This window comes from Rhinoraja longicauda, chromosome 1 (genome assembly GCF_053455715.1).
Source record: "Rhinoraja longicauda isolate Sanriku21f chromosome 1, sRhiLon1.1, whole genome shotgun sequence".
Taxonomy (NCBI): Eukaryota; Metazoa; Chordata; class Chondrichthyes; order Rajiformes; family Arhynchobatidae; genus Rhinoraja; species Rhinoraja longicauda.
In genome coordinates, this window is record NC_135953.1 from 62,736,428 (window position 1) to 62,759,365 (window position 22,938).

The 22,938-nt window shown below is 38.3% G+C and overlaps 1 protein-coding gene across 4 annotated transcripts in view; it reads right to left on the reverse strand.

Annotated features, from left to right (window-relative positions):
• Window positions 1–22,938, reverse strand: part of dcun1d4 (DCN1, defective in cullin neddylation 1, domain containing 4 (S. cerevisiae)) — a 58,666-nt gene that overhangs the window by 15,454 nt on the left and 20,274 nt on the right. For 2 of the 4 annotated variants that reach the window (XM_078398699.1, XM_078398691.1), the window contains exons 3-10: window positions 21,963–22,002; window positions 15,923–16,040; window positions 14,219–14,313; window positions 13,645–13,715; window positions 12,463–12,554; window positions 9,916–10,024; window positions 4,755–4,859; window positions 3,295–3,397 (exon numbers count right to left, since the gene is read on the reverse strand). In XM_078398699.1, coding sequence (XP_078254825.1) covers window positions 3,295–3,397; window positions 4,755–4,859; window positions 9,916–10,024; window positions 12,463–12,554; window positions 13,645–13,715; window positions 14,219–14,313; window positions 15,923–16,040; window positions 21,963–22,002 — 733 coding nt within the window. Of the gene's footprint in view, window positions 1–3,294; window positions 3,398–4,754; window positions 4,860–8,494; window positions 8,794–9,915; window positions 10,025–12,462; window positions 12,555–13,644; window positions 13,716–14,218; window positions 14,314–15,922; window positions 16,041–16,736; window positions 16,885–21,962; window positions 22,003–22,938 lie in introns of those variants that run through there. The other 2 variants (XM_078398716.1, XM_078398708.1) reach the window with 2 other exon arrangements.

Genomic DNA, 22,938 nt, shown 5'->3' on the forward strand with positions numbered 1-22,938 from the left:
ACTTCATTAATTACTCTATTGAAGTTCATGGTAAAAAGCATAATGATCGGTTGCATCATGGCCTGGTTCAGTAACTCAAACGCTCAAGAATCAAGCATGCTGCTTCATTAGGGAAATTACAAGTATTGATCACCTCATTATCAAGGGATCTGCATGAAGTAGTCAGGATCGAACCTGAGTCTCCGAATGCAGCGCCGGAGACTCAGGTTCGATCCTGACTACGGGTGCTGCACTGTATGGAGTTTGTACGTTCTCCCCGTGACCTGCATGGGTTTTCTCCAAGATCTTCGGTTTCCTCCCACACTCCAAAGACGTACAGGTATGTAGGTTAATTGGCTGGGTAAATGTAAAAATTGTCCCTAGTGGGTGTAGGATAGTGTTAATGTACGGGGATCGCTGGGCGGCACGGACTTGGAGGGCCGAAAAGGCCTGTTTCCGGCTGTATAGATATGATATGATATGAAGTATTGTCTCAAGGCAGCAGCCTATATCAAAGACATACCACCCTGGCCATGCCCCCATCTTGCTGCTACCATCAGGAAGATGGTACAGGAGTCCGAGAACCATTACCTCCAAGTTCAAGAACAGCTTTGTGCAATGAACCAACAGGCTCTTGAACCATATTGCACAACCCTACCTCAGCAGAAACTACCATGGACTTTGTGTAGGTTGCACTATGTACCTCAGCTTGCACTTTTGTGGTCTGGTAACCTAGCATAGCTGATCAATTATTGGCATGACTTTTTATTGTACATTTGTTGCGTGGTTGCATTAATGTGCCTGTATAGCTGCAGCACGTATTTAATTGTTCCATTCCTGGTGCATATGACAATTAAACACTCTTGATTACAGTCATGATATTCTCCTTAATCGAAAGTATAAATAACTCTTTCCTCTACTTCTATCCTATCTGTACGGCCTGTACTCTGGAATATTAAGCTAACTGTTCTGTCCCTACCCTAGCAATGTTTCCATACAATATGGCGATAATATATTGTTTAAGTAATAACCTAAACAGAGGTTTTCTCTTTCTTGTATATTCTTGACAATGTTCAAATGCTTTTCTTTGTACTTCCTGAGTACGTCCAGCAGTTCTGCCAACTATTTAGAAAATTGACACTTTCCTGACAAAAATAAATAAATCATATTTGCCAGCTCTTAGAACGCGCGATCGAGCTACACGTTGCTGCAAATCAAATGTCCCTGCTGTTGTGGAACAGCAGCTTACCTCTTACCAGTGATCAGCTGCAAAAAAAAATCTACTGTACATTTTATTAAACATATGCAACTGTGGCATCTCTAATGAACTAGTATACCAAAGTATCATGTCATTCAGAAATCCTTTTGGACCTTGAGTGGATTCCCCAACCACGCACATCAGAGTTCACAGTTGGCCAAGTGGTGCAAAAACTGAGTTTCTGCCATTTAAAAATCTTGACAACATTTTAAATACTCAATACATATATCGCTCGACAACATTTAACAACAATTCTAAAATTAGGTTGCAAGTGTTTGTCATCTGCCTTCTGCAGAAGATGAAATTTGAAAATTGGAGGCAATTTGCGAACTAGTAATTATACAATGAGGCCAACTTCAATCCAGTGAAAGATCAGTGTGCTCATCTGTTAAAAAAGCAGATCTGTTCTTTGCTGAGCTCTGGAGGTAGATGGCAAATCACAGAAAAATTGTTAAAACTAGTGATGTGTAATGTAGATTACTGCTGATTAAAATAGAAAAGTTACACAATCAGTCTGCAGCACAGAAATAGGCACAGAAATAGACTTCACCTTGCCAAGTCTGCACTGATCATCAAGCATCCTTTCTACACTAATCTGACACCATCTGAAATGTTATTCTCAAGTTTAGGCTCATGATTGCCACATATACTAAAGCACAGTGTAAAGCTTTTGTTTGCATGCTATCCAATCAAATCAGATAAAACTAAACACGTATACAATCAAACCAAACACGCACAAAAGGTAGTGAAGAGAAAGATGCCAGAATACAGAATATAGTTATTGTAGCATAACAGTCCCAGAAAAAAATCCCATTAATTCTCTCCACAATCCCATGAAGTCCCTTCATTCCCACAGATTCTATCACATATCTGTACTCTGTGAGGAATTTAGTGACCATTGAGCTTGCTATCACCTTGGGATCAAGGAGGAAATAGGACAACATGGCAATCCCACTTGCTCACAGGGAGAACATACAAACCCAACATAGTCAGAAGTCAGGATTGAACCTAGGTTCCACGAGCTGTGAGGCAGCAGCACTACTAGCAAAAATTACTGTGCCACCACAAGCATCTTTTCAAATGTTAGTTTTTTATTTGTGTTTGGCTCGATTGATGCCTTGTGTTTCATGCACAAAATAAAACTAGTATTAGTTTTCCATTCTATACTGCCATCATTGAGTCCGTCCTCACCTTCTCCATCATGGTCTGGTTTGGTTCAGCCACCAAGCACGACATCCGGAGGTTGCAACGGATCGTTCGCATAGCTGAGAAGGTTGTTGGCTGCAACCTTCCTCCCATTGACGAACTGTACACTGCAAGGGCCAAGAAGCGAGCGGGCAAGATCATCTCTGACCCCTCTCACCCTGGCCACAAACTTATCGAAGCACTTCCCTCTGGAAGGCGACTCTGGACTGTCAAAGCAGCCACAGCCAGACATAAAAACAGCTTTTTTCCACGAGTGATAGTTCTACTCAATAACCAAAGTCTGTAGTCTCTTTTTTGCTCTGGTTTATTTTTACCCACATGTTTAGACAGTAATGTTGTATCCTTATTGTTTTGATGTGGTTATGCTTTATTCTTAATTGTTAACTTAATGTTTGTGTTGTCATTTGTGAGCTGAGCACCAAGGCACATTCCTTGTATATGCATACTTGGCCAATAAACTTATTCATTCATTCATATCATATCCCCTATAATCCATCTCTAATCTAGCAGCCAGTCCAAGCATTCTATACCTAAAAAAATATTTTAACTAGGCATTTAAAAACACCAAGATAGCAAAAACCTGATGAACGACAAAATTGTGGAATTCTTATTTAAACTGCAACCTCCTAAATGCCACCGCTTGGCTATGATAAAACGCAGAGAACCAATATTGAGCTACCTGCAGGAAAAGGGTATATTTTCAGAAAAAACATCACAAAGTAGTTCTATACATCTTTCAGCATCATGTTTCTTTTATAGCAACCAGTTGTTGTTCACTGCCTCATGCATGGGTACCAAAAGGGAATCGGACAAGGAGAAAACAAAATTACAGTTTTTCCTAGTATACTTACAAGCCCCATCTTCATCATAGTTGCTAAGATCAAGATTAATTGTTCTGCTAAATTCAAGCACATTGCACCACTGGTCCTTGTTGATCACTTTATACTTGGATTGCTGCAAAGATTAAAAAAATTCAAAATGGCAATGAATCACCATTATACATGACTTTATGACGTAGAATGAAACAGTCAGTTCTGTTATGTGGAAAAAAAAAGTTGTATTTTACCATAGCACAATAAAATATTGTACTTCATCAGACATATAAGCCAACGATGTCCAGAGGCTTGCTAAAAAAAGATTCGATAAAACTGGGGCCTAAAGCATGATCTCGCAGACTTTATCAACCAGATTTTTCAGTTCACAGAAATCTAGAATTTGTTGATATTGTACCAGCAGATGTAGCAGATCTGAAGGCAATGATCTGAAGTTTTTTTTAATTTTAAAAAGGGTTTGTTTTAAAACACAGGATTATTAAAAAGAAAAGGGTTGTTCAATAGAAATTGTTGACTATTTACAGTGCGGATATGGTTATGATGCTGATTTCAATGAAAACCATATGATGCAGTAAATGCACTTCCTATGTATCCTTTTCTAAGCACAATCTACTGGTACTCAGTGACTAAAGTTGTCAAGCAATCAAAAATGTCCACACACTTTCTCAACATACTATTTTTCCAAAAATGTATAAAGGCAAGGGTCTTGTAACATCATCTAAAAGAATAAGAGCATTTGAGAAAGGCAAGGGTCTTGTAGCATCATCTAAAAGAATAAGAGCATTTGAGGTCACATGCCCAGTGTCTATATCCCATGCATATTCATCAAATGGGTAATTATCCATATCTAAATTTCTATTCACGATTGATGATCAGTATATTGAACAGTTCATTTAAAAAATGATTAATTGGCATGAGAAATGCAAGGATAAGTTCATTTAAAAGGAAACAGCAGAAATGTGATCACATTCAGTCCAATAGCTCGTCAATGCACAGTGCCATAACCAAATCTCCCAGGATTATTCAGTCTGAAGAAGGGTCTCGACCCAATGGGTCACCAATTCCTTCTCTCCAAAGATGCTGCCTGTCCCGTTGAGTTACTCCAACATTTTGTGTCTACCTCCCAGGATTGTTAACAGGTGCAGAACTAAAATGCACAGTATCTACCTTCAGAATTTATTGGTCAACTTTAACTTGTTTTTACTTAGCCAGACTGTTACTTTTTCAAATTTGAGTTTATTGATCCTCAGTTTTAGTTAATATTTTTCCATCCATGCACGGTAAAATGGTTAAAATACATTTTACTGAAATTAAAGCCTATTACTTGAAAATGTTATACAAAATTGTAAATAATTAAAAAATGAAAACTAAACTTAGTCAAACAATTATACTTTTTAAAATAGCAAATGTAATTCTGTCATTTAATGAGCATTGAAAGGACAGCTATAACAAATTCATATTATGTTATATTTTAATACCTCAAGGAACTGATGAAAGGCTGGGAAGAGCGGCCATGTTTTTCCTAAGAGTAGTCCCAACATGCATTTAGCAGTACTAATTTCCAAACTACGTTGATCCTTTTCCTGTGAAGAGAAAATACAAATATGTAATTCAAGCCAGTGTCAGAAATTGAAAGTCATGGTGAAGACCGTGTCAATAAATTATTAAACATTCAAACATTAACTGGCAACAATTTTTAGCAATTATATTGAACGCAACATTAGTTGGTAATTTTAACTTGAATGAGAATTTTAGCACACAATTGTGTTGTGTTTTTGGGCACCATGAATTTGGGGCAATAAATTGCTGCCAAGTTGATGGATATCTTAACTGCATGTTAATGCCTCACACATCTCACAAAAATGTCTTCCTTTTAAAAAATTTGAGCTCAATGTAAATCACTGAATTTGTCATCTTTCCTTATATCTCTCCAACTTAGCAAATGGAATTTAAATCTGCCAAGTGCAAGATTATGCTTTTGAGGTTTAAAAAAAGTGTAGGATATACACAGTAAGTGAAATACCCGAGGAATTACAGATGAACGCCTTGGGAGATTCTTGCTTTCAATGGCCATGGCATAAAATACAAGGGCTGGTACATCAATATACTACAGTGCCCTCCATAACATTTGGGATAAAGACCCATCATTTATTTATTTGCCTCTGTACTCCACAATTTGAGATTTGTAATAGAAAAAAAATCACATGTGGTTAAAGTGCACATTGTCAGATTTTAATAAAGGCCATTTTTATACATTTTGGTTTCACCATGTGGAAATTACAGCAGTGTTTATACATAGTCCCCCCATATCAGTGCACCATAATGTTTGGGACACAGCAATGCCATGTAAATGAAAATAATCATGTTTAGTATTTTGTTGCATATCCTTTGCATGCAATGACTGCTTGAAGTCTGCGATTCATGGACATCACCAGTTGCTGGGAGTCTTCTCTGGTGATGCACTGCCAAGCCTGTATTGCAGCCATCTTTAGCTTATGCTTGTTTGGGGGCTAGTCCCCTTCAGTTTTCTCTTCAGCATATAAAAGGCATGCTCAATTGGGTTCAGATCGGGTGATTGACTTGGCGACTCAAGAATTGACCATTTTTTAACTTCGAAAAACTCCTTTGTTGCTTTAGCAGTATGTTTGGGATCATTGTCATGCCGTAGAATGAACCGCCGGCCAATGAGTTTTGAGGCATTTGTAAGAAACTTGAGCAGATAGGATGTGTCTTTCCACTTCAAAATTCATTATGCTATTCATCAGCAGTTATCATCAATGAGGTGAGCCAGTACCTTCAGCATCCATACATGCCCAGGCCATAACACCCCCACCACCGTGTTTCACAGCTGAGGTGGTATGCTTTGAATCGTAGGCAGTTCCTTCTCTCCTCCATACTTTGCTCTTGCTATCACTCTGATATAAGTTAATCTTCGTCTCATCTGTCCACAAGACCTTTTTCTAGAATTGTGGTCTTCTGCGAACAGTGGTCATTGACAAATCCACACCTGAAGAGTGTTTCTGATCTGTCGGACAGGTGTTTGGGGATTTTTCTTTATTATAGAGAGAATTCTTCTGTCATCAGCTGTGGAGGTCTTCCTTGGCCTGCCAGTCCCTTTGCGATTTGTAAGCTCACCAGCACTCTCTTTCTTCTTAATGATGTTCCAAAATGTTGATTTTGGTAAGCCGAAGGTTTGGCTGATGTCTCTAACATTTTTATTCTTGTTTCTCAATCTCATAATGGCTTCTTTGACTTTCATTGGCACAACTTTGGTCCCCATGTTGGTAAACAGCAATAAAAGTTTTGAAAGGTGATGGAAAAACTGGAGGAAAGACTAGGTGTTGAGAGCTCTCTTATACCTGTATTAAGGAAGCATTTAAACACACCCGAGCAATTACAAATACCTGTGAAGCCATGTGTCCCAAACATTATGGTGCCCTGAAATGGGGGGGACTATGTATAAACACAGCTGTAATCTCTACATGGTGAAACCAAAATGTATAAAAATACCCTTTAATAAAATCTGACAATGTCCCCTATAACCAAGTGAATTTTTCTAATACAAATCTCAAATTGTGGAAATAAGAGGCAAATAGATAACTGATAGGTCTTTGTCCCAAACATTAGAGGGGGAGCAGCGAGAGAGCATGTTGCTAAACTCTCGTCGAAGAGAGGAGGAGAACTTCTTCAAAGTAGAAAGGTTTCTACATAATACATTTCTTCATAATGTCCCAAACATTATGGAGGGCACTGTATATCATGAGGTGTCTGAAGGATTATCCTAACCCAAAATGTGGCTTATTTATATCCACCACAGATTCTGTCTAACCCACTGAGTTCCACCACCATTTTATGTTGCAAACAGCTAACATTAAAACATTCTTTCCTCCAGGTAGGACCTGCTGTGTGTAATTTTAGCTGCCACAATATCAGAAGGAGGATGTGATCATGAAGGAGAGGCTGAAGAGGACATTCCCTAGGATGTTGCCTGGATTGGAATATTTTTGTAATGATGTGAGAATGGACAGGCTCTGTTAATTTCCCAGGAGTAGGAGGCGGCCAAGGGATCATCGTATAAAATATTATGAAGATGGACAGGATAGATGGTAAGAATCCTTTTCCTTGTGGGTGTCTTAGGCAAGAGGGCACAGGTTGAAAGCAGAAGATAGGATATAGAGAGGGGGATCGAAGTGGGGAGGGTGATGTTATTCATAGGTCCAATAATATTGCACAGACATGGCAATATTTCAGACATGGCCTGTTTCTGTAACCTTATATCTCATTTTTTAGAAACATACCGATTCCCAAGGAGGCACAACAGGGTATAAATTGAGATGGTTTCACCAGTGGGAGGGTCTCAAACGATGGGACATAGTTTCAAGGTAAGAATTTGAGATACATATACATTACATTTTATAGAGAATTAGAGATTCCAGGAAACTCTGGAATTCTCTACCCCACAGAATTCTGGAGGTAAATACATTTTTTGAAAGATAGGGGAACTGAGGATCAGCATAGAGTAGAAGTCAAGGCCTAGGACAGATCATCCATGATCATATCAAATGGTTGGGCATGCTCAAGGGACCTGGAGGGCTACACCGATTCCCACTTTCATGCATTCATCAAATCTCAACAGTAGGAAGGAATAATAATTCCCAATGTCGGAAGGGCTGTTACAACAACATCCCATAGCGCATAACATCCAACAAAACCTGGCAGCATGTCGAGCCACAAAGATGAAGATAATACAGTAAAATTCCAAAAATCCTCCATCCTTTTGTTGGGGAATCTTGATGTTTCAGCATCTGGCTCACCAAGGCCCTATTTCCAATGCTCTCTTTAAATTCATTTGGTTCTGGAAAATTATACTATTGAGCAAGGAAATGTGCTAGTTAAAGGCTGCTTGATTATTGGAGTTTTACTGTAGATGACTCAAGACTAGGTTAGGTTTAAGCAGGAGATACCTTTTAAGATACTTAAAAGGCATCTCCACTTTTTAGAGAATTTAGGGAAGGTAGGATTAAAAGCAGGGAAAGTAGGACCAAAAGCAGACGAAGGCACAGCTGTCAATAAAGAAATTATTTAAAAAACAAATCAGTAACATTTGCAGTACCACAATTGGAGGAGCAGAGCCAACTCAATACGCTGAAGAGCTGCAAGAGATTACAGGGATGGAGTGGGAGAAGCAGATTTTAAAAACACTAATGAAGTTTACAATAGAGATGTTGTTGGACCAGGATTCAAATGTAGGCTGGCAAACATGGGTGATGAATGAACTGAATATGGTGCAGGTTAGGATTTGGGAATGAATGGTTTGGAATAAGTTAAGCTTGTAAAAGGTTGTAGAAAGAATAATCAGAGTCCGGAGATAATAAAGGAATAAATGTTTTAGCATTGATGAACCAAAGCAGAAATGAAGACGAGTGTAATCACAGAGGTATTGGTACATGGCCTTGGAAATGTGAGCACGACATGTGGTCCGAAGTTCATCTTTAAGATAACCAGAAAATTAAGAGGCTGCAAGAAAACAATAATGCAACAAGTTATGAGATCAAAATCATTGCAAGAAAGAATGGTCAAAGCAGATGCAAGAACAACATTCAAATGAAATTGGATACAAAATGTAAAAAACTATGGAGAAAGTTAATAATTGTAAAATTCTGAGAAAGTAAATAAACACAATGGGCCAAATAGCCCATTGATTCTACAAATAAGTATTCAAACAGATATTAGTTATAAAAAGATGAATAATAAATTTGGTTAGACATGTTCCAGAAGAATACGTGTATAATTAAAATACAAAGCAGCAGAAAAAGATCAGGAAAGTTAAGATTAGCAGTCAAAAAGAGACTGCAATCTCTCACCACTAATGGTGACATTGTCAGCACTCTCCTGGGGATTACCATTGACCGGAAATTCAACTGGTTAGGTCACTTAAATACAGTGACTATAAAGCAGGTTAAATATATAATGCAACAAGCCCCTCACTTGGAAAGCCTTTCAACCACTGACAAGACACAGGTCAGGACTGCAATGGGATTCTCTGCAAGGGCAACTTTTTCCAAAATTGAAGCAGTTCAAAGAATTCAGGAAAAGGGATCCAAGGAAAATAGTGCCAAACTTCTCCCAAAGTGAATGAAAGTGCTGCCAAGAAATTATGGAGTAGATAGTTTAAGTAAACTTTTGTTTTGGTGGAGTAAAATACCTGTACTTTGCATACCAATAGCAGTAATAATTGTTACATATTGTTGAGCTTCCTGATGTAGTAGTCATCCATGTATGACATTTTCTTGGAAAATAATTAGAATATACCACAGTAAAAGGGTGATTAGGATTACAAGGCCAATGGATGGTAAACTATTTACTTTCACTTATTAATTTCTGCAGAAACCTTAACCATTAAGAAATTAAATAGGCCCATCTTAATCCAGAAAATAATTTAAGTGGTTTGGAGAAACACTCAAAAATTATGAATAGACAGTTTCAGATCAAATACCCAAAGAAATATTTATCTCGTGAGGTAAAAGGAAATTTCAGAAAAGCAGATGTCAATTAGCTGTCATCTTGTGAGCAGAGCTAAATTTTGGTACTTTTGCTGCTCACCATTTCTTAAGTTTTGTTAAAGTTGAATCAACTTACCCGTGCAAAATCAAATGCATATCTGTATACAAGTTTAAAATTTGTGGGTTCATTCAACAATGACCTCAAATAATCTAGTGAGTTTCTCAGTTTTTCAGTTGTGTCGCATCTAAAATTGGAAACAGAAATTAACTAAAGTCTTCTTCAGCACTTCAATAGTCCAATTCATTAAATTTCCAGACCAAATAAACAAAAGAATTTTACTGAGAGATGGAATAAAGGTCAGTGAGGAAGTGAAATACAGACAAGCATGCGAGTGGGGAGACAAAGAATAACCTTTTTGCGGGTTGTGTAAAATGAGTCTAAATGGTTGCAAAACTCCTTAGATCTTTTTAAGACAAAAATATATTGCAAGCCATTTAAAGCAGTATTGAAGTGCAGTAATGTTACAAGAAAGTCAAGTCCACCCTAAACCATTAAATATTTGAGTACCTGATTTCATCACACGACTGAGCATTTTTCCCCATTGAGAAAATTAATTTAGTTTTCAACATTTTTAATTAATTGCCTTTTGTTTCAAAATGTACCAACATACTAAAAACCTACCAATTTCTTATCTGTACATCTGAAAAAAAATACTTGACCAACTGAATTTAATAATAGTTATATGAATAAAAATTCAAGTAATCTACCAAAGGAAAATATTTTACAACCAATAATTTCATCTGGACAGTTTATAAACATGACCCTATATTTTTAAATGCAAATTTCATTTAGAAATTGATTTGTGATGGTACGGAGAAGGTTAGTAATTTAACCATGTTTTAATTAAAAGTTTATTTAATGTTCTGCACTATCCCTTAATCAAAGACTTCAAATGAAACAACCATTTCTGGACAAAGACAGGAAAACCACTGGATGGATTCATGTCGAGTTTAACTCGAAATGAAAAACTGCTATCACCTAAGTAAAATTGATAACTAGTTCAACAATAAACCAAAATCAAAGGACAAAACAATAGCAGAGATGGACATATAAGTAACAAATGGAAACCATTTACCCCCAAAAAGTGTTAGAAAAAGGGAAATTAGTCCATTTATTTTCAAAACCCAATTTAATTTCAAACATGTTTTGACCTTGTGTACCTTGCACAGGATCTTTAAAAATACAGTTTACAACTGAAATTTAAAGTTAAATGACAAAATTTAATTTGGAAAACAGTTACGAGATTGAACATATATTAATCGAACAGTTTAACAAATCAAGATTAGTCAAAGTTAAGTTACCCCACCTTTCAAACTTTTATCAAAATAAAAAATATCCCAATGTTTTATCATTTCTGTTTTTCTTGTCGAATAACAAGTTTTTACAAGATGTAGCCTAATGAATTGCAACAACAATACTACTCCATCAATTCCCCTTGCATGTAAAGATTTCAAGTTACCTGGCACAATTATGGAAAGGCAGATATCTGTCAATTTACATTTACATTTCCTAAATAACACATCATAAGCAAAATAATATCTTATGAATGAATATCATTCCTTTAATGAGGAATTTATATGAAATATTAGTTATACTACAGTTGGGGATAGACTGCAGTTTTGGAAAAAATAATGAAGTCACAAAATATTTATTGGGATACAGAAGGAAAAAGCTAGTTGGGAGCCCAGTCTTAATTATGCTCCTATGCAAAAGAAACGTTAGTTCTGAGAACTACACTCTTCTTATTTTGAGGCAACATTTATAATATGCATTTCCATATCATAAGTATCACAACCGGACCGTGCTTAACTAATGTACCTCATGTTGTCGACCTCCCCATAGTGAGCCCTGTCAACTGACCTCAGTCAGGCGAACGACAACAAACAGAGACTGCAGAAGCAGAAGCAGCTTCATAACTTCTGTTGCCTCAAACGCAAGAAGACCTCAACCCCAAGTTTAACGAAGCACAACACACCATATTAGCAATTTCCTCATATCCTATTTCCGTCACCTTGCAGCCCAAAGATTGACAACTACAGTAAAACTCCATTAATGTGACATCTTCAGGACTACTGGATTTTATTTGTATTAATATCCCTTTTAGTTCACTTTTTCATGTTGCACTATGGAGCAAAAAAAATAAATGGACACAGCAAATTTAAAGGCAGCACAAAAACTGGGGCCACAGCGAGTTTAAGGCAGTATAAGTAATACATCATCAGATGAGCCATATGCCGAACCATCAGGATCTCCATATAATCAAATACCACATTATTGATGTTTTACTGTACTGCTGAATGAGAAATAATTGTATTGTAGACTAATACCCACTATAAATTGCATGAGGCACTGCCTCAACAAATTTCACAGATCCCTCATTCAAGTAGCAGAGAAAACAGTGTGGATTTACTAGTGGTACAGGCATGGCAGATTGAAATGCCTTCTGCACCCAAAACATTTTTGATGCAGAAGCGTGGCATAAATATTTTTTGAAAAATGTAAATCAGCTTCATACAGTTTTAGAAATTAACCAAAGTGCTAGCCATAAACAATATTAATGCTCTTAGATGTTAGGAATAAAGTTGACTAGTTAAAAAAAATGAAATCAAAAAGTTTTCATACTGTAATAAGGTCATTCCTTTCAACCATTCTTGTAGACTGAAGTAACCCATACTCTGGGCATCCAATTTCCAAGCCAACACCAACATCACCACCTATAACGAGAATAACATTTCAATGTGAAAAAAGGCCTTTTACAGATTCTATTCCTCCCATGTGTCACAAAATAATGCAAGTTGAGTATTTTCCTTCCCAAAAATAATTTCTAAATTCCCAGCAAGGGCATATCAAAGGGTGCTGCATTTCAAATAAATCGTGCAAGCTGAAGAAGCTGGTATCTGTAAAACAATTTAAAAACATTTGACACCAATTTTGGAATTTGTAATGTGTAGATTGCAGAAAGTGCAAGTACAACATCAATCCACTGATGTTACTTTGTTTTGAAGGACCATCTTTTCAAGGGATAATAGTTATTAGTTTTATATAGATTTCTGTGAAAGCACATGGAAACTTGCAAGACTCCAGGTAACCACGTTCCGGCTGCATGAGGTGGCAAGATGAACATCAAGATACATGCATGACTTTAGTCCACAGCACAGTTATCAATTAATTACAAGAAGTAGTGTGGGAATCAGTTATTTCCTCATGTACTGAAACTGAAGTAATGAAGGGCACATCTGGAAAAGAAATGTGACCATCTACTGGTGTTTTTTCAGGAGAAACTGAGCTTTGTCATTTGCATCGAGTGGCACGGGTCTATTGTTATATGTATCGAGATACAGTGAATAGCATTTGCTTGCATGCTATAAAATTAAATGAGATCATACCAAACTCAAATACAATCAAGTCAAACACAAATACAACAGGTGGTGCAAAAAGAAAAATACCACAGTCCAGAATATAGTTTACAGTATTGTGGTGTTACAGTTGCAAAGAAAAATTTCATGTCCCTATGTAGGTTGGAAGATCAGGACCATATTCTAACTTATGGGAAGGCTATTCAGTAGACCGATAACAGGAGTGAGGAAATCACCAGAATAGTTAGAACATAAGGGACTGTTATTATTGAAATGCTGAAAGTCACAAATTGTGATTTTTGAAATGCCTTCAAAAGAGGACCAAATTCGCAAATACAAGAACTAATGTCTGTAAGTTCCTAATGTAGAACACTTTTAGAAAAAAATCTGCAGCAATTAATCTCTAGCAAAATTAAACATCTTATTATTTTACTGCCATTTCACTTACATTTTCAGGTTCTACTCCAATGTCTTCACAGAATTTCTCCATGTCTTCAGGGCCGATGACATCATCACTACCTGCAAAAGAGCACAGTATTTGGATGTTTTGTTGCAAGTCAAGTTTATTGCTGTCAAGTCAAGACAATGTTTCTCCTCGAGTTATGCAACCATTTCTATTGGTGGCAAGTGAACATTACCAAATGCAAAGTTACTGGCACAATTTAAATGTTAAGACATTTTCAAGTATTAAAATTTTGGTCCAATGCTCACTGATCATATTGAAAGAAATAATGTAAGTTGATTTGGAGTTGATATTTTGTTGTTGAATCCCAAATGGATTGGGTGCAATAGATACACACATTTGGGATTCAACAACAAAATATCAACTCCAAATCAACTTACATTATTTCTTCCAATATGATCAGTGAGCATTGGACCAAAATTGAACTTATTTTTTTGTTTAAATGCCTTGGAATATGGAAGTGTCCTTTGAGGAACAAACACAAACAAAAATGTGCCAGAACCCCTCTCCCCAGCTTACTTTGTTCTTTTGAACATTAACCCATGATATTTGAACACACCTGCATACTCATAGAACCACTCTAAGCATCGTTTGCTGGAGAACCCTTCCTCTTCAGGCTTCATCCTAGTTGAGTCTTGTTTCCTGAACATGGTGCTGCAGAAAAAACAAAGAGATTCAACTAAATATATTCAATCATTTATGCAAAAGCCTTTTTTAAAGCAATTTACTTCTCAAAAACTGCTGCAGAGTAAGAAACAATACTGGAATATAATCATCTTGGGCTTCACCTCTGATAACCTGGAAATAACATTTGACACAATATTATGAAATAAAGTGGAAATGTATTTAATATGCAATGATATTTCATTAGAATTGAATGTTCTAGAGTTTAATTAGAATTAAAACTGATCTTCACTAACCTGCCCCACACCAAGCTTGATCACATTTAGCCCATGGACATCAATTTACCAAACCATTTAGTCCTGCTCTTTCATTAGAACTTCTTGCTGCATCCATATCAGGAAACATTTCAGGTTTTTTGCCTTCCTCTCTCGAACCCATCTTCTAGCTGCCTTGGTCCCACAATCTAAACTTGTCCTAAAGCACAACTCCAAACATCCCCCACACAGCATTCAAAGGAGTATACAACAAACAGATCTTGTTAATCACAGTTCCATTTCAAATATATTCGTTTTTGCATTTGAAACACAGCAGTTGCCATGTTCATGAAATGATTTTACCAGAATGTTGCCTGGATTAGAGGGTTTTAGCTACAAGAAATGTTAGAGATTGAGGGGAGATTTAATAGAAGCACATAAAATTATGAGGCATAGATGGGGCACAGTCAGAACCATTCTCCCCTCCCCCCCAGAGTAGAAATGTCCAACACTAGAAGGAATAGCTATGCGATGAGAGCAGGAAAAAGTTTAACGGAGATGTACAGGGCATGTTTTTTCTCTTTTTGTTTTACAGTGGTGGGGGCCTGCGATGCAATACCAGGGGTGGTGGTGGAGGCAGATACGATATTGGCATTTAAGAGGCTTTTAGATAGGCAGGTGGAAGTTCAAGGAATATGGATCATGTACTGGCAGATGAGATCAGTTTAACCTGGCATCATGTTCGGCGATAACGTTATAAGTCCAAGGACCCGTTACCATGCTGTACTGTTCTATGATGAGGCATTCAGAGAAAACTTTCCAGATACTTTGTAATAGATAAATTATAGAATAGTACATGTAGAGCTACAAAACCACGTGAATGCCAGCAGTTCTCTTAAATGATTCACCAATAAACTTGAAAGTAAATGATGATTTCCAAACAGTGCTGGTACAAGGACAATACAGGCTTTAAGACACGCATTGCAATTTCTGATTTAAAATGGACCATGATTTAATTTGTGGCGAAGCCAATTGACAATAGACAGACTATTCATTAGGATTAACATCCAATCAGGTTTAGTGTGTAGACATGTCAAAACCACGTCAACATCCACAAATGGTATTAAATGGTAATGTGCGGGGATCGCTGGGCGGCGCGGACATGGTGGGCCGAAAAGGCCTGTTTCCGCGCTGTATATATATGATATGATATGATAAGTATACCAATCCTGCAAGCTCACAATCAATCTTTTGCTAGAATCATATCACATAGTATATAAAAAAGCATTCAACTTGATGAAATTGAGGTTAAGTATTTCAACTAGTTTTATGCTTTGAATTGGGAACATTCACATTTTAGTCTTCACATAAAACCGGAAACATACCCATCGTGCCTGCTTTTTTTAGCTGTTAGATCATCTGCTACTGTAGGTCTCCTCTTTTTCCTGGGTGGCATTCCTTTGTTACAGCAGTCGGAAGGGCAACTGCAAGACCGAAGATTTCCTGCAAAACAAGATTTAGAAAAGCAAATGACCATCAGACTGACCAATACATACTCAGGGCAACAGGAATATTTAAGCGCACACAATTTCCTGAGGAACATAATTACTTTCAAAAGAGTTACTCTTTCACATGTACACTGCATAGTGCTTAGAGCAAAGAGAAACTCCAGCTGAAATAGAATTTTTGGCTTTTTCTTTCAGAATTAGTTGCAGTGATCCAACATTTACTTTTCTCCAGGTCATTAGTGAGATCTATGCATAAATTCTGCAATTGTCCTTCTTTTACCCCATTAAACTGTTGACATAATTACTTACTATTGGGTTCTGCACTGATCATTGTGGGAACAACTTCCTGGAACCACCCCCAACCCCGTTATTCAGCAAGTTCCCAATTCTGATTTTCAAGTCTAATGTCCTTGTATCAAGCACATTATTACATTGCTTTGCATAATGTTAAAGCAAAGCAATTGAAGGAAGTAGTAGATAACAATGAAGGGACTAGCCATCTATGAACATTGTCTTGTCCCATCGTTGTCCATGAGAACACCTAGGGGCATACCTACCATACTAAATATTATTGCACTCCTTTTGCTCTCTGGTGAGTGGTTGTTGCATAATTCTTCAACAATTAAATTGATACGAGGTAAAATTCACACTTCCATTGATAAAAATACTAAGTTACATCGCAATCACTTACAGATAGTTCTGCTATAACACGCATCTTCATAACCTGTGTCTTCATTGAAGGAAGCAGAGGATGATGGCAGAAAGTTGTTTTTCAGCCTGAAGGCCTGTAACTAGTGGTGTGCCTCTGGGATTGGTGCTGGGTGCATTGCTGTTTGTAGTTTATATCAATGATTTGGATGAGAATGTGCAAGACGTAATTAATGGGTTGCAGGTGACACTAAAGTAGGTGATATAGTAAAAAAAGTGAAGATGGTTATCAAAAATTACATCAGGATCTTGATCAGCTGGGCAAGTGGGCTGAGGAATGGCTGATGGAGATGAATGCAGATGAGTGCAAAGTTTGAAGAAGGTCTCGACCCGAAACGTCACCCATTCCTTCTCTCCCGAGATGCTTCCTGACCTGCTGAGTTACTCCAGCATTTTGTGAATAAAATGAGTGCAAAGTTTTGCATTTCGGGAAGTCAAACCAAGTCAGGACCTTTACAGTGAATGGCAGAACCTTGGGAAGTATCATAAGAGCTGAGGTTTCAAGGAATGCTGGCAGATAATTCCTTGAAAGTGGTGGCAGATGTAGATAGGGTGGTCCAGAAGACTATTGGCACTTTGGCCTTCATCAGGCAGAGCACTGCATCAAAGTTAGAAGGTTATGTTACAGTTAGACAAGACATTGGTGAGGCCACATTTGGAATACTGTTCAGTTTTGGTCACCCTGCTATTGGAAGGAGATCATTAGGGTGGAAATAGTGGAGAGAAGATTTACGAGGACGTTGCCAGGCACAAGGGCCTGATCTAGAAGGGGAGGTTGGGTAGGATAGGACTTTATTCCTTAAACTGCAAATGGCTGAGGGGTGATCTTAGAGGTGTGTTTGATTATTTGGGGAATAAATTGGGTAAAAAGACTGAGCATTCACCCCGAGTAGGGGAACAAAGAACTAGTGAACTGGTTTAAGGTGAGAGAGGAGAGGTTTAATAGGAACCTGAGGAGCAACTTTACCCACACAGAAGGTGGTGGTTGTGCAAAATGACCCACCATAGGAGATAGTTGAGCAAGGTACTATAACAACATTCAAGGACATTTGGACAGATACATACATGAATAGGAAAGGTTTAGAGGGATATGGGCCAAATGCAGGAAAGTGGGACTAGAGTAGATGGGGCATCTTGGTCAACATGGACAAATTGGGCTGAAGGGCCTGTTCCCATATTGCATGACTATGATTAACTGGAATTGGATAATAACCTGATTGATGAAAAAGGGAATACCATTTGTATCATGTAGGCCAAATTGGTTATTACATAATTTCAACCTTAAAGTAGAGAACCCATTAAAGGTTACTTTGGAAATTAACAAAGAACAAAAAAAACATCCTGGGAGAAAAAAGTCTGGGGGCAAAAAAAAGATTAACCCTCCCCCCCCATCATAGGTACACAGACATTACAGCAAGCAGCCACTGAAATTGACAAGCAATTACTTCTATTGACCATTAAGTAATATATCATTGCGCAATGTAACATAAAGCCTTCAGTATTTTTAGCTTGCAGGAACAAAAATAAACCTCTAGCTGTTAAAACGACCTTTATTTTTTTTAAAAAATCATGTGGGGTAAAAAAAACTTATTGAGAGTCTGAAACTCTCTGGTCCCTAACCTTCTTTTCCCATTGACACAATTGTTTTTATAACATTTGTTTTCTTAAAAATGCAGCGCAACTATTCTGTTACAGCAGAACTACCTGAATGTGCTAATTTCCTAAAGAAACTTGCAACAAGTAGTCATGGACCTGCTATTTAAATATTGGTTACCATTCAGTATTAAGAGATAGCCTTGATATTAAGCAATGACCAACATTTCATTAGTCATGGCAAGACACATCTTTCCAATAATAGTATTATATATTTACTTTTAAGTTCTTCAAGGAAGGAAATTGATAATTATCTAATCTGTCTTTTGAAACCCCTAAAGGACAGGAATATGGTCTCAACCACTACATTAACCTATTCAATTACATCAATATCACCATGTTAGAGCAGAGTTAAAATATAACTAGAAAGACAGACCAACATTGGGACAGATTCAGATACAGTAAGGCCAGCCAACTTTGCAAAAGATTTCCAGAGTCTAGTGTCAAAAACGGGAGAGCTTGCCCACAAAGCTGCCAAGCAAAAGCTTGATAATGCTCACAGAATCACACCTCACAATGTCCCAAACTCCATCATAATCCCTGTGTATGGTCCGATATTGACCCGTCCCCACAAGGTCCTCCTGGCTTTAATTAAACACAGGCGAGGAAACAAGATTACTTCCTCCAGCTGATTAATCAGTTGTTTATGCCAAACATATGGAAGTAGTACTGGAAGTATCATGAGTATAGAAACTATTCTGGTTAAGGTATTCAGCAGCATAACTGTCTAAATTGACAAAATCATAATAGATCTAACAACCAGACAAAATGTGCCAGTATGGAACAAATCAACAAGAGGAATCTACACGTACATAATTCCCTGAAAATGGCATCACATGTAGATAGGAGGTTGAAGGCGGCTTAGTTCACTGAAGATTACACTCCATAATTAGCCACTCCTAATGTTCCAATATGGAAAATACTAGGTACTTGCAATCCACAAAACAGACCAAATCCAAACTGGCTAATTACAACCCAACTTAACTCTCACTTATTAACAAAATATTCAAAAGTGTTGACAATCTCTTATATAATGAGCAACCATTCCATTCCTGCATGCAACAAAACCTAGACAATTTGTCCATGGGCTTAAAAAGTGGGAAGTACTGTCCACACCAAGCAAGTTCCAGATATTTAAAATAAGAGATAATCGAACCATTTACAATTGCCATTCAATTAGAGTCAGAGTCATAGAACATGGAAATAGGTCCTTCAGCCCAATTCGTTCAAGATGCCTCTTTTCTAAGCTAGTCCTATTTGTCTGTGTTTGGTCCATATTCCTCTAACTTTTCCTATCCATGTACCTGTTCAAATGCCATTTAAATGTTTCATTTTCCAGTTCAGTTTAGAGATACCGAGCAGAAACAGGCCCTTCGGCCCATCGAGTCTGTCCTGACCAGCACACTAATGCTATCCTACACACGAGGGACAATTTACAATTATACTAAGCCAATTAGCATACAAACCTATACGTCTTTGGCGTGTGGGAGGAAACTGGAAATCCCGGAGGAAACCCACGCAGGTCACGGGGAGAACATGTAAACTCCGTACAGACAGCATCCGTCCCGTAGTCAGGTCTCTGGTGTTATAAGGCAGCAACTCGACCTTTGTGCCACAGTGCTGCCCATGATGTTAAATGTTGTTATTTTACCTGCCTCAACTACTTCCTCTGGCAGCTTGCTCCATACACCCACCACGCTGTGAGTGTATGTGTGTGTTGGGAGGGGGAAGGGGAAAAGAGATCCCCTTCAGCCTCCTGCGGTCCAAATAATAAGTTTCTAGCCTGTCCAACCTCTCCCCATAGCTCAGGCCCTCGACTCCTAACAACATTCTTGTCAATCTTTTTTGCACTCTTTCCATCGACCCAACACTCAATTGAGTATACACTCAATTCCCCGAATGATGAAGGCCAACATGCCAAAAGCCTTCGTCAACACCCTATCTACATGCGAATTATGAACTTAGAGATCCATCTGCTCTACAACACTCCGCAGGCCCCTGCTGTTGACTGCATAGATCCTACCCTGGTTTGATTTCCCAAAATGCAACATCTCACACATCCAAATAAAACTCTGCAGCTAATCAAGATCCTTTTTTAATTCTTGCATCTTTATTGTTCAAGTGTAGTGGCCTGGCGGAGGCCAGAGAAAAGGCAGGACGCCAGGCAGTTTTAGATAAAGGTCTTTATTAGGCTGTGAGCTCCTGCTCACAGCGTAGTCCACCTAGGGATGAGCCACGCCTACCCACGGGCTGGCTATTAACCCCTTACGCCTGTCCGTCAAGTGACCTATTTTGGTGTCATCTGGAAACTTACTAATCATGCCTTGTATATTCTCATTCAAATAGTTGATATCAATGACAAACAGCAATGGGTCCTGCACCAATCCTAGAGGCATTATATGGCGATCACTGAGCAAGCACTACACCACAGCCATCCACCACCAAAATCAACCTTCAGTAACTGGTCACGTTGAAATGGACCAAGAACCAATATTATTGCTACAAAAGTTATTAACCTGAACTAAGTGGCTCACTTCACGATTCTCCAAAGGCAAAAGTCAGAAATGTGAAGAAACACTAATTACTTCAAAAATACTCAAAGTAGTCCAACACCATTCAAAATGAGCATGCTCGACTGCTGACTACCCCACCCTCACCTGCTCCACCACTGAGGCACTTCAGCTTTAATATTTATTATTAATCACACCATATGCTGTTGCTACTTGCTTCAGAACACAATAACATAGAACAATTCAGCACAGAAACGGGCGTTTCAGCCGACAATGTGCCAAACATGATGCCTTGTTAAACTGATCTCATCTGCCTGCACATGATCCATATCCCTCTTTTTCCTGCCTATCTTAAACTCCACTATCATATCTGCCTCCACCACCAACCCTGGCAATGCGTTCCAGGCCCCCACCACTCTCTGCGTAAAAACTTTCCTCTTCTCACCTTATACTTATGACCTCTTGTGTTGGATATTTCCACCTTGGGGAAAAAAGTTCTGACTGTCTACCCTACCTATGCCTCTTGGAATGTTATGTACTTCTATCAAGTCTCCCCTTAACCTCCAATGTTCCAGGGAAAACCATCCAAGTCTATCCAACCTCTCCCTCTCGTGAAAACCCTCTAATCCAGGCAACATTCTGATAAACTTTTGTATTTTCTCCAAAGCCTCCACATCATTCCTGCAATGGGGGCAGCCAGAACTGCATGCTACAATCCAAATAAGCTACTCGGACAGCAATCAACTCCTGTCACCAAACAGGACAGAGGTAATCCCCCTCCGTCATGTCTTCATTTTGCTGGATGTAGGTGCCAAAACCCCCTACTCAACTGCACATCCACCAGATGTTTGTAAACATGAACTACCATAGCTCAAATTTTCACAAGCAATATCCACTGGAATTGTCCCACAACATACAACTTAAATTCATGGATTCAAACATGGTCAAGCAAAGACTTTGTATTAAGCCAATATTACATTTACACCAGCTAACCCATATGAATGTTGTTGCAACAGCAGATCAGCAAAATAAAAATCAAATCACACCTGATTGCTGGTCGTCTTGGCCAACGTCTTCTGTCAAGTTCTGAAATGAAAAGGTAAGAGAAGATGAACTGTACAAATTTATTGCAATTTGGAATATAATCCATCATTCTATAGTTGTAACAGCACTGTTAATCTTGGCCTAAAAGCAGATCTTTCCATCCTCTCTATGCAGCTATTTTCTCCTTCACTCCCACCCAAACGCCTCCACATTTTTTCCCAGAGCACAGTTAATTTCACCTAAACATAGTAACTTGTTTTTGGAAATCCTTTAATTTGAAATGGCAGCAATCAATTCAAACAAGGAGTTATGTTGACTAATGCCAAGTCAGGAAGCAACTTAGAAACGTGCAATACATTGGTGCAGCGGTAGAGCTGGGTTCGATCCTGACAACGGGTGCTTGTCTGTACAGAGTTTGTACGTTCTCCCCATGACCTGTGTGGGTTTTCTCCAAGATCTTGGGTTTCCTCCCACACTCCAAAGACGTAAAGGTTCGTAGGTTAATTGGCTTGGTATGAATGTAAAATTGTCCCTGGTGTGTGCAAGGTAGTGTTAATGTGCGGGTATCACTGGTTGGTGCAGACTCGGTGGGCTGAAGGGCCTATTTTCGTGCAGTTTCTCTAAACTAAACTAAAATATCAATCCAATAAGTTAAATCAAATTAAAAACCATCCCATGCAAGGCAGAGATCACCCAAAATTGGTCATTATCACTAAATATTTGTTGAACTATGTGCTAAATGGCTGTCACACTGTCCTACACTTGACTTAGATCAAGATGAACTGGAAGGACCGAGTGATCTTTAACTAGAAATTTATAGAAAGACAAATGGGGAACTGAAAACATTAACGACATTATTAACCTTAAGTCTTTGAAATAGCCACCAAGAAGTATGGAGATCATAGTAGCCAGAGGGCAGAAGGGTCTGAAGAAGGGTCTCGACCCGAAACGTCACCCATCCCTTCTCTCCCGAGATGC